Source organism: Pseudoliparis swirei, chromosome 7, assembly GCF_029220125.1.
Source record: "Pseudoliparis swirei isolate HS2019 ecotype Mariana Trench chromosome 7, NWPU_hadal_v1, whole genome shotgun sequence".
In the NCBI taxonomy this organism is placed as follows: Eukaryota; Metazoa; Chordata; class Actinopteri; order Perciformes; family Liparidae; genus Pseudoliparis; species Pseudoliparis swirei.
In genome coordinates, this window is record NC_079394.1 from 24,496,527 (window position 1) to 24,508,501 (window position 11,975).

General features: G+C 40.5%; 3 protein-coding genes across 3 annotated transcripts; 2 read left to right on the forward strand and 1 right to left on the reverse strand.

Moving 5' to 3' along the window:
* Positions 1-27: 27 nt before the first annotated feature.
* On the forward strand, positions 28-4,968 carry polb (polymerase (DNA directed), beta). Its single transcript, XM_056419447.1, has 14 exons — positions 28-201; positions 529-586; positions 817-883; positions 1,695-1,769; positions 1,864-1,922; positions 2,236-2,285; positions 2,467-2,518; positions 2,621-2,675; positions 2,751-2,823; positions 2,903-2,973; positions 3,082-3,168; positions 3,455-3,522; positions 3,727-3,866; positions 3,985-4,968. Exons 1-14 carry the CDS (start codon positions 141-143, stop codon positions 4,077-4,079), a joined length of 1,011 nt encoding a protein of 336 aa, XP_056275422.1. The 5' UTR covers positions 28-140; the 3' UTR covers positions 4,080-4,968.
* A 1,410-nt stretch (positions 4,969-6,378) lies between these two features.
* dynll1 (dynein, light chain, LC8-type 1) lies at positions 6,379-8,211 on the forward strand. Its single transcript, XM_056419468.1, has 3 exons — positions 6,379-6,481; positions 7,297-7,435; positions 7,843-8,211. Exons 2-3 carry the CDS (start codon positions 7,304-7,306, stop codon positions 7,978-7,980), a joined length of 270 nt encoding a protein of 89 aa, XP_056275443.1. The 5' UTR covers positions 6,379-6,481; positions 7,297-7,303; the 3' UTR covers positions 7,981-8,211.
* A 373-nt stretch (positions 8,212-8,584) lies between these two features.
* rpl6 (ribosomal protein L6) lies at positions 8,585-11,292 on the reverse strand. The gene is made up of 6 exons (XM_056419455.1): positions 11,131-11,292; positions 10,951-11,049; positions 10,502-10,645; positions 9,128-9,176; positions 8,859-9,043; positions 8,585-8,768 (listed from the first exon to the last, which is right to left on the reverse strand). Exons 1-6 carry the CDS (start codon positions 11,275-11,277, stop codon positions 8,616-8,618), a joined length of 777 nt encoding a protein of 258 aa, XP_056275430.1. The 5' UTR covers positions 11,278-11,292; the 3' UTR covers positions 8,585-8,615.
* Positions 11,293-11,975: the final 683 nt, after the last annotated feature.

The following is an 11,975-nucleotide window of genomic DNA, read 5'->3' on the forward strand; positions in this document are numbered from 1 at the left end:
CATTCGGTCATTGTTCACCCTGTGCTAGCTAGCTAATGTGCTAACCTAGTTGGAGATTACAGAGGTTTTTAATACTTTACTGCTTGCACAATAACTCGTTAAAGTTCCGAACGGATATCTGAGAGCTCGCCAACGACACCATGAGCAAGAGGAAAGCGCCCCAGGAATCCCCGAACGAGGGAATAACAGACTTCCTCGTCGGTACGTGACGGCTGAGTTTAGCTAACGGTAGCTAGCGCGACGCTCGAGCGCGTTTTAAAGTCAAATATCCAACTATTTTTTGCATAATTGCAAAAAACAAATGTGCTAAATGACAAAGTTCCTGTCTTTGTGTGCGTGAACACCATCCCGAGTTTCCCCGCTTGGACGCTGTTCACGTGCAGTGGACATTTAAATGATTTCAGCTGAGCTGGCTGTTTCCTAAAATAGTGTCGAGAAACTGCACGAGCGTATATATATATATATATATATATATATAAATATATTTAATTTATATATCCCCACACGACGTCTGTCTTCTGTTTCCAGAGCTGGCCAATTACGAGAAAAACGTCAACAGGGCAATCCACAAGTACAACGCGTACAGGTAAGCTCGACAGGGACGTGTGCTTTGTTTAAAAGTGTTACAATAACATATAACACGGTTTTTAATGTTTATTGCATGGTTTTATTCATTGATAGCATATGAAGAATGCAGTAATTGTGATTAGTAAACGTTTTGTTGCGTCATCCAAGAGAAGCTTAATGTCTGACGTGTCATTTAAACCCTGTCTTTATTTTTTGGGGAAATAATAGTTTTGCTCATTCCCTGTGTAGGAAAGCAGCCTCTACCATCTCCAAGTACCCAAACAAAATCAAAAATGGCGAAGAGGCCAAGAAACTGGTATGTACACTATATTTGGTTTTGGAGCGCTTCAGTTGTTGCCTTTCATTTCAAACAAATTTAAAAACACATTACGCAAACACGGTTTTGCAAACTGAACCACAGCCATGCAATAATCCTGCAATCAATCCCACCCTTTTTGGAAGGTTGTCATGGTAACCAAGGTGAGCCCAAGGGATTGTTGTGTTCGAGTCCCAAATGTTATTTACGTCTGCGTCTCCTGTAATTATCAGCCACACATTTGGGATTCCTGTGAAGTCAATTGACTCAAGTCCAAGTGAAGCAACGTGTCATTGGTGTTTACGTCCAAGTCGAGAGTGTAAGAAGGATGTTGCTGCTCAATATTGTTCCGTATGTTTTTCAGTATAAAGTTTTGTTATTGGATGTGCATCATGTCACCCTTTTGTTCCTTTAGCTCGCATCCGCTCATCAAAGAAGATGCTTTATGAAAAATGTGTGTGTGTTTTTATATGTGTCTTATGGTAGGTTAGTGTACCTGATGATTATCATCATAGAAGAGGACTCGCTTGATTTAAACAGTGAGTTGTTGATGTTGTTGGTAATTTGTTATGGTCATCAGATCAGATGTACAATACGTCCAACGTCATTCTCTGTGTGGAACTCCATCCAGAGAGCTGGTTTGCTCTCGGCTGCCTTAGAAACTGGATAAGTGTCCATCGTTGTTTGTCTTCTCTCCAGCTAATGTGCCCATGTTGCTGGAGAGAGGACGACTAATGTTGCTGTTGTTTGCCAACAGCACCACTCTGCTCAACTAACGTAACTGCCTCGTGTTTGTTTCACTCGTCAACAGGAAGGCGTTGGACCTAAAATAGCAGAAAAGATTGATGAGTTCCTACAAACTGGCACACTCCGGAAACTGGAGAAGGTGAGTGTTAGTCCATGCCCCACTGCATACATATGTGTTTAATAGTTTAAATGCATTGCACAAACTGATGAGCTACTTTTATATTTTCCTCTAGATCCGAACCGATGACACCAGCTCTTCTATCAACTTCCTCACCAGAGTCACTGGAATCGGGTATGACAATAAACATCCTTATCCTTATGTGCTTCAGTAATCTAACGAAACTCTAATTCAATTCAATTTATTTGTATAGGACCGTGTATAGGATTTTATAACTTGTCTAAGACGACAGGTTGAGTGGAGCAGGTTAAAAGTGCCCAGTTAAAAGATATGGAGAAGACATGCTGAATTAATTAGTTGATCCAAGTAAAAAGCCACTATTCAGCAGCTGGGCTGTGGCACGAGGGATGTGGGGAAGTTTCAAGGTGTTTGTGTAGCTTTACTGTGCTCCATCTAACCAAGTGCATCTCTTTGGTTTCGACTGCAGCCCGGCGGCCGCCAGGAAGTTTTTTGAAGACGGGGTGAAGACGTTGGAAGGTTTGTTCAGTTTCTTTATTAGAATTGTTTCAAAGGAACATTTGCTCTTTTTTTTGTCTTGGCCCTTACTACTTCCTATTTTATTTGACATGGAATATATTGCATGCTCATTACATGTGCACAGTGTGGTGTTAGCTTTGGTATGATCTGAAATGAGCATTACTCGACTCATTGTTTTTAGATTTGAAAAAGATTGAGTCCAAGCTGAACCATCATCAACAGATCGGACTTAAGTAAGTTCAGCTGAATGCTGTTATTAATTTCTTCCGAAATGAATATCTTCAAGGGATACATGCGTATGTTTCACGACTCACGAAAGCCTTTTCTGCCTTCAGGTACTTTGAGGAGTTTGAAAAAAGGATTCCACGTGCTGAAATGGAACAGATGGAGGTGAAGATAAAGCTTTTTTTCCCCAAGTTTTTGCTTTTTTATTTGAGGGTTTTCTTACACTGTTGTTTCATTTAGACTCTTATTCTTGGAGAGCTGGAGAAGATCGGTACAGAATATATTGGGACAATCTGTGGAAGCTTCAGGAGAGGTAACACCTGCCCCTTCCGGTTGATGTTCAGTCAACGGCAGCAGTTGGAGGTCTTGATTCACATGTTGATCATTTCCAGGTGCAGCATCGAGTGGTGATATTGATATCTTGCTGACTCACCCGGACTACACTTCAGAGACTGAGAAGCAGGTGAGACTCCTTTATTGGAGCAATAGACGCAACAGTCATGTTGTTATTAATTGTAGTTTGACTTCTTTTGATCATTCATTTGGCTTCATTCATCTTTTTCTTTTCCAGCCCAAGCTCCTTCATGCAGTGGTCGAGCATTTGGAGTCCATTGGGTTTGTGACTGAAACAATGTCCAAAGGAGACACTAAGTTCATGGTGAGGCCGGTGCTTCATTATGTTATATTTGCAATATAACTTTTCAATAATCATGGACAATACCACTCCCAATGCAGTGCACAATGTTAAGCATTCAGTATGACTTCTAAGAATTAAGTAGGTGAATTTCCTTTAGGATAAATACAGTCATGTCTCATCTCTTCTCTGGTGTGCGGAGCTGTATGTGCATGATGTTGTGATGTCACGCAGTCCGTACAGTAAAAGTTCGCTCTATGGACCCAAACCAGGAAGTGCGTCACAATGTGCTTGTTCCTGTTTTCCTAAGGGAGTCTGCCAGCTGCAGCCGAGTGAAGAAGATGAGGAAGAATACCTCCACAGGCGTATTGATATTAGGTGCCCTGCTTTTTATTGCTCAGATCCATGGTCTTCCAAATCAAAACATTGCCTCCACCTTGCACAATACAAAACAGGCCTGGTTATTGGATATACTTTTTTAAAAACAGTATAGAGGCACCCATATATTTTATTTTGTTTCCATATTCTTCTCGTCAATCGTCTGTTCCTGCTCTCTAACGGTCCTCTCTCCATTCCCCAAAGGTTAATTCCCAAGGACCAGTACTACTGTGGAGTTCTCTATTTCACTGGAAGTGATATCTTCAATAAAAACATGAGAACTCATGCGCTGGAGAAGGGCTTCACTCTAAACGAGTACACCATACGGCCACTAGGGGTCACTGGTGAGTCTCAGTCAAGTGACCTTGCTCAACCCTGTTCTTCTGGCTTCTGTCTGTAACTAATGATTGGTGCTTTTAAGCTTTTAATATATATAATGTTCTCTTTGTGGACCTGTTTTAGGTGTGGCAGGGGAGCCTCTGTTGGTGGATAGTGAGAGAGACATCTTTGAATACCTCCACTACAAATACAGAGAGCCAAAGGAGCGCAGCCAGTGAGGCCAAGGTTTACAGTTCAGCTTTTATCTGAAGCTGCAGTTTTCCTGAAAATTAAATCAGAAGCATGTGTACATATATATGTGTGTGTGTTCGGAAAAAATTCAACTATGTTTTGGAAAAGTGAACAACAATGAAAGTCATTTAAATGTATTTACTGTATCTTGAGTTGAAAACACCCCCTTTTAATGACATTTGTACACGCATAAGATATATTTTTTTTTTTAAACGAGTTAATTCTTTAGTCGTGCATCTTCTTTAATGTATTTTTGAACACATTCATACATTTCATTTTTTTAAATGCCTAAAAAAAGATTATACCATAATCATGATAATAAGAGGAGTAACCTTAAAGCAGAATAGCTTCAGTTACAGTTGTCATCCGTCCACCATTAACAACGCGGAGCGCTGAGTGGAGGGTTTACTTTGACATTCAGTCAACACAGCAGCTTTATGCTGGTAGTTAATAATAGGTAGTAAAAAAATCTAATTTCTATGGACAATTAAAAGTGTGTATTTGGGTTTTTTTGTCTTCCAATTTTGGGAAAACTCGTTAATTGAATATATAGTATATGTGGTTAATGGGCTCAGTTTCTGCTTATGGGCACTCATTTGGGACATAAAGGTCATTGAGGGTTTTTTGTCTTTCTTCGATGAGAATAATTTGTCCTTAGTTATTGTTTGATGTGTGAATATGACTGTTACACTAGTAAACATCATGTGGTTGTTTTCTTTGCTTTCAGGGGCGATAGATTAAAACAGTAGACCTGATACAGATCTTAATCTGTAACACAACTTGATTAGAATCAGGATGTTGATTCAGTTTTGAATGTGGATGATTACAAATATTGCTTGAAATATTTAAGAAAATACAAATAAATTGTTAACCAAATATGCAGAAAGTTGTTTTTATTAATTTCTTTCAATATACTATGACTTTGTAATTATTTTTTCCACGATTTATTTTCGACATACTGTACGACTACCATTTTATGACTTATTTCGACATTCTATACTATGAATTTTCTGGACATACTATGACTGTTTAATTAATTTATCAACATGCTATCTTGTTATAAATGTTCCACTTGGGATTTTAGCTCCATAACACAGCTGAGCTGGTTCAGTTGCAACAACCACAGACTCCCCAGCGACCCCCAGTGGCCGGATGGTGTACTCGTCCAGAGCTCTCGTTAGCTCGCTCGGTGAGTCACTGATATAGTTACGTATATGACACGTTATACGTATATATGACAAACTCCGAAATGAACTCGATCCCTTATAGTCCGTTACTTTTACAGTCATGATGCATCTTTGTCGCTACTTTTATACATCCTTTTACCGAGCTGAAAGGTTACTATACAAGTACAGGTTTATTTACCTGGTCGCTTCCTACCCTAGCTGACCGAAGTGCCTGTTTGGGCTTTACTCATTGTAACCTAACATTAGCCTCATGAAAAACATTGCAGATGCCAGGTGATGAATAAACCAAACAATGAATAACATGAGAGTAGATGAGAATATGGGGAGGATGCTCACTTTCTATTATTATGTCCAACGTTGCTATGGGCCCCATACGACTTAATAGATATACTAAACTATGCTTTTCGACATAAATATTGTAAATAAATCATATTACACATTATACCATGACTTTTAGATAAATTTGTATTCACTCTATACCATGCATATAAAAAAATGCACAACACTATGACCCTTTCTATGTCATTATTGTGACAGTGTTGTGACTTCTTCGTCTTCTTTTTTTTTTTTACATACAATACAATTGATATTTTCTAACTTTTTACAAAGGTTTATAGCACACTATACTATACTTTGTATGACCTACCATATTACGAAATTATCCATTAATTATACACCTTTATTATAAGTTATTTAATATACGAGAAACATCCCCAGTTCAAAACATGCTGGTATATCAATTATAATTGTTTGCAACCAAATCGTTTGATTTTAGGTAGCCCTTCGTTTTCATTTCCCCAAAAAGTTATTCAAAGGATACAATAGTAAATAAGATAATCATTTAAAATAAAGTTTGATGGTTCAATGTTGCACAATACAATTTTAAATCAGTCCATGACATATCCTGCTGTCAATGACTCATGGGACAGACTCGCTCACAACTTGCCCCGAGCAAGTTATTTACCGTGTCGCAAAGCAGGATGGTCTGAAATAAAATGCGGGCGCAAAAACCCGAAAGATGGACCCGCATTGACCAATGACAACGCTCGGTGCAATAATACCGGCCAATAGGAACACGTTGGGGCAGCAGTCTCTCACCCCTACACACCCACACTACTTTTGTGTCAACCACTTCGCGGGAGTTGCCATAACCGGAGCCGTCGTCTAATTAAAACTCGATAAACACTATAAACGGGAGACAAGTATGTACATTTGATAATTTTGCCATGTAGAAAGTTGTACGGTGGGGAATTTATTCAGTTTGAAGTATTGTTTAACTGCTATCATTCGTGCTTACTGACAGACGGTGTTTCTTTTCCTTCCTCCGGGATGAATGAGCAGCTAACGCTAACTAGTATTCTGTGGGTTTTTTACTTGAGCGAACCAACCGCTAGTTTTTAGCTAATCATCGCTGAATGTGGATCTGGCGACGTGTTGCTCGCAAACCTTTCACGACGATGGCTTAATTCAGAACGTTTTATCGTGAAATAATTTACACGGCAAACGTGACGTTCTAAATATGAATACGGTGTTTGTTTTGGTGTCCTGCACGTTGGAGCGAGGCTGGCTCTGATCGCTGCTTTTCAGCGTTCAGCGTTTGAAAATGGGCTTTTCCTTTATTTGTTGGCAGCTTGATGTGTGACGGGATTCTTGTTGAAAACCTGTCGGCTGAAACTGGTCCGATAATCTCAAATGTCTCGGGTCTCCATAGAAACTACGCAGAGCGCGCATCCACTGAGCCGATGATGGAAGTTGTTATGCAACACTTGGAGAAATGGCCAGTTCAGATATGTGTGTTATTATGTAACGATAACCGTGTCTCCAATTAGCCGATGTTTTGTCTTCAATTTAACTGGGTGACGAGTGTGATTATGTGCTATTTCGTTATAGTCAATTGATAAGTACTATTGGGATGCTCAGAGGGGGGGAATCTATTGCCTTGAGCGCCTGTATGTGCGTGCACGCGCCAACGCGCTCGTGAAGATGATTAATCCTCCGCTGTGTTTTGGTTTCCCAGGGCAACCATGTCCGAAAGAAAGGCCGTGATAAAAAATGCCGACATGTCGGAGGACATGCAGCAGGACGCCGTGGAGTGCGCCACGCAGGCCCTGGAGAAGTACAACATCGAGAAGGACATCGCTGCATTCATCAAGAAGGTAGTGCTGCTGACGCATCTCCAACTATCTACTGACGTGAACGACATCAGCCGTGTGAGGCTAACTAACCATCGTGGTGCATAATTGATGATAAACACCCCGTCTGGTATTGGTAATAGTTTCCACTCTTCCAGTTCCTCTTGGACTGAGTGGGCAAACAAGCTTGGGCATGTTGACAACAGTTGAAAGATTAGCCAATCAAAAGTTGTGAAACAAATATAGTACATTCTCCTACAACAATTTAATATTCACAGAAAATAGTTTCACTTTAGATGCAACATTAGGATAGGAAATAGTCCGTAGTTTTGCTCTTGAACATCTACGTACATCACAATGTATTCTCATCTTTTCTTCACACCTCCAGCATGTCGGCCCATAAGTGTTTGAACACTTTCTTCTTCCTGCAGGAGTTCGACAAGAAATACAACCCAACCTGGCACTGCATCGTTGGGAGGAACTTTGGCAGCTACGTGACTCATGAGACGAAGCATTTCATTTACTTCTACTTGGGTCAGGTGGCCATTCTGCTGTTCAAGTCTGGCTGAGGGAAGCTTTCTCTAAACACCGACTGACTACATACGACTGATTCGACAAAGGCACTTATCATTCCGTGGCAAGGGGCCGCTGCCTTTTTCTGTGCTGCGTTCTACTTTGTTCTGTTTTTGAGGATTAAAACAAACTAAATGTGGCCATGTTAAAAAAAGATGAAACACTTGTATTTATTTTTGTGTTGTGAGAAATGTCTTTTTTTAATTAAAACAAAGGTGTAAGCTGGGTCCAATGCCTGGTGTGGTCATTTCATTACTATACATAATTGGACCATGACCACTACATGCAGTTCATTTGTCAAATTTGCAGTATCCAGGGTAGTCTACATGGAAAGCCAATGCGGGGTATAAACCTCTGGTACATAAGTGTCAAACATTACAGTCAGTTCAATACTTTAATCCGTCATGTAGGCAAGCACTAATGAGAATCTCATACTTTCAATCTGTAGATCACCATTTAAACAGGGAATGGCAGTTCACAAAAAGATTAATGTGACATTTGATCTGTTGAAATACTTATTCCATGTTGCAATTTAAAGGATATTAAACATTATTTAGCCATCTAAAAGCAGCATTGTTGAACAAACGAGGCAAGAGAGCATTATATATGGCGGTACTTTATTACAACGCATTTAGAAAACCAGCTTATGTGGAAAGACTCCATTAGACAGGAAGAAGGAGGAGCGCAGGTAGCCTTGGAGTTGAGGTTCTTTCTTGATGAGGGGAAGGAGCTGAGCATCAACAGCCTTCTGGTCCTCTTTCCTCTGCTCCGTCACCTGGTACTTCTACAGATGGAGACGAAAACCAGTGAGCACGGTATCATTAAAATGATATTACAGTTATTGGTATTTAAGACAATATCCAAGTTAGCTCACCTCCTTCTCTGTATCAAAGATCTCTCCCTCCTGGTGACGGGGTCTCCTCAGCTTCTTCTTCTTGAAGTAGGCATCATTCAGCGTTTTTGGGACCTTCATGCCAGAGATGTCAATTTTTGTTTTTGTAGCAATTGAGAACTTCTGGTGAGCCCTACGCAGGGGTACTCTGTTCAAAGCAAGAGGGCCTACAAGTATGCAAACAAACAAAACATTACAAATGGAGCATAGTAAATGTACATCAATCTAAACAGCCAAAAACAGTCACTTACCAGTGACAAGCAGGAGACCACTTGAGAGCTGCTTCAGGAACACCACGCGCTATTGAACAAAAACAATTTCCCTTTGATTAAACACTAATGACCTCATGATCATACATGTCAATTTGATGAGACAATTTATTATCTGCCAGCCACTTTTATACCAAGCTCCAGACAAAGATACATCTACTTGACACGCGTATTTCATTAGCAGCGAACTCTGCCCGTCAGATTCTTACAACTGAAACATTTAAGTCAGCTTCTCCTCAAAGTGTGTGGGCACAACAGCATGCCTCCATAACATGCACATGTAGCGTTGGAGGAAGGGACAATTTCTGTGGTACCGAGAGAAAGTGATTATATAGATGCGTCAAGGAAAATAGTTAGAAAATATATTTTTTGCACCATAGATTTTTCTTAAAGGGGTGGGCACATAAGCGTGAGATAATCAATGATAATGACCATTGATGAAAAATATGTTTGAGGCAACATTCCTAGACAATAGAAAACCATCAACTTAGTTGAGCCCAACAGTAATAAGTTTGCAAGACATTTTAGTCTATCACACAATAAACATCCCAGTAATCTTCACAACTTCTAATGCAATATAACAACTTCCGTTTCAAACACTAAATGCAAACAAACCATTTACCTCTATTAAAAATGACTACATAAAAATAACTTGGCAGGCTCATTCTGAGCATTAAAATGTAATGAGAGATCTCTTTATTTACCATATTTGCAGATACTAATATGACTGACCTAATCAAGAGTCCAGATAAGTCAAATAAATATATATTTTCCATCTATGAAGGTTTGAGACATTATGCTGTTTTAGTTCTAGAAGCAAACAGAAAAGATCATTAAACACCAACATTGGGAGTCTAATCTTTCCTCCTGTATGAAACCCTGGATCATGGAAGGGTGATTACATATTCACCCGTTAACCCTTGTGTTGCCTTCGGGTCATTTTGACCCGAATCAATATTACACCCCCCCCCCCCCGCCTTTGGGTCATTTTGACCCGATTCAATGTTTCACCCTCCTGTTACCTTTATATTTACTAACATATTTTACCCGTTGGGTTCAATTTGACGCCAGCAATTAAAACCTCCAGAAAATTATTAGAATTAATATTGTTTTCCAAGTTTAAGTGTGAGGCACTTTATGTTTGTTTGTTGACTACCGAAAGAACACCGACATTAAACATTGAATGGGGTCAAATTAATCCTAAGGCGGGGGGAGGGTGTAATATTGATTCGGGTCAAAATGACCCTAAGGCAACACAAGGGTTAAGCTTACCCTAAGCACTAGAAGTATTGCTCCTTTTAGACCCTTAACAATTCATAACATTCATTGTCACAGTGTGCAAGAAATTGTTCTCACCTTTCCACGGTGGCGACCAGTGAGCAGAATCAGGACTGTTCCTGGCGTGATGGAGCTGCGCAGCTTTCTCTTATGCTGGCTGAAGGGCTTCTTCCCGTGAGTCCTCAGCTTGTGGGGAACATCCTCCGTGGGGTAGTAGCGAGGCTACAGCAGGAGCACATGGAAATACATGTTACATTTTAAATCAAGTACACCATTGCTTTATCAGCCAAAGTGACATGTTGTAATGAGATGTGATCTGACCCACTGTCCCTGAAATTAAAACCGTGCATTATTTATACTCACAATGTGAACAATTCTCAAATGTACACAGGAGTTATTAGTCAGTAGAATTCTTCCCTAAATTTCTGTTACTGCACTTCAATTTATGTCAGCATAATGACAGTTACAACTAAAATAAAGACAACAAAATCAGTGGAAAACAAAACCTTCAAGAATTTGAACATTACCATCTTGCGCAGCTTGACAACACGAGTTCCTCCGTTCTTGTCTCCTCCGACCGTCTTGATGACAGTTGCCTTGGGCTTCGTCCTAATCTTTTTCTCCATCTGAAACAAGAACATATCAATACAGGATGAAGCCATGGAGTCAGTGCGGTCTTTTGCTGGGTGTCACAGATCTGCCCTCACCTTGGTCTCAGTGGTCTTGGACTTCCTCTTGTACATGGCCCTGCGGGCGTACATCGCAGACCGGGAGTAACGGCCGATTCCCCGGGCCAGAACCGGGTTCCGGCTCCCGTGCCTCTTTCTGGCAACCCTTTTGTCTCCCTCTGCCATCTGAGAGAAAAGTAAAATAGTTTAGTACACGAACTAACATGATTGCATTTGATATTATTCACTTCAAATAGTCACGGTGATTGCAGCTTTGGTTGGCTCGTGTAATGCATACTGTAGTTCTATGGTTTTGGTATCCTGTACAGACAAGTACCTGTGATTATACTACAGTCTACGGAAATAATGTTGCTAGGTGGCATTAACCGCTCCGTAGATAGAAGATAATAGCGCTGACCGTCCCAGCTATCCCCAGCACTACACGCATGAACCACAGTGGACTAGCATTTAGCAACACCCCGCACATGAGGTGGACAACCGGTGCACCAGTCTTCTACCATGTGATGTTTTAAGTTTGAGAATAATAATAATAAGGTGGCAGCTGAGTTGTTTGTTAACAGCACCGCAAACTAAGGACAACACGTTTATGAAAGCTAGCTCACGCTACAGCACGAAGGCTAACCGGCGGCCTCGGCCCGCAGACACAAACTGTCCATTATTACTGAAAAACGACGGACACATCTTTGCAATAACGATGGCTATCGCATCGTCTTAACACAAGGATTTGTTTCCTGACATTTGGAAAGTGGTGTTTTTATTGTGTAAGGCAGATGAACACAGATTTTAATCCGTCAGAAATACGAAGCAGGGCTGCCTTACCTTTGCTACGGAAAAAAGACCGACATCCGGGGATGTGACGTATA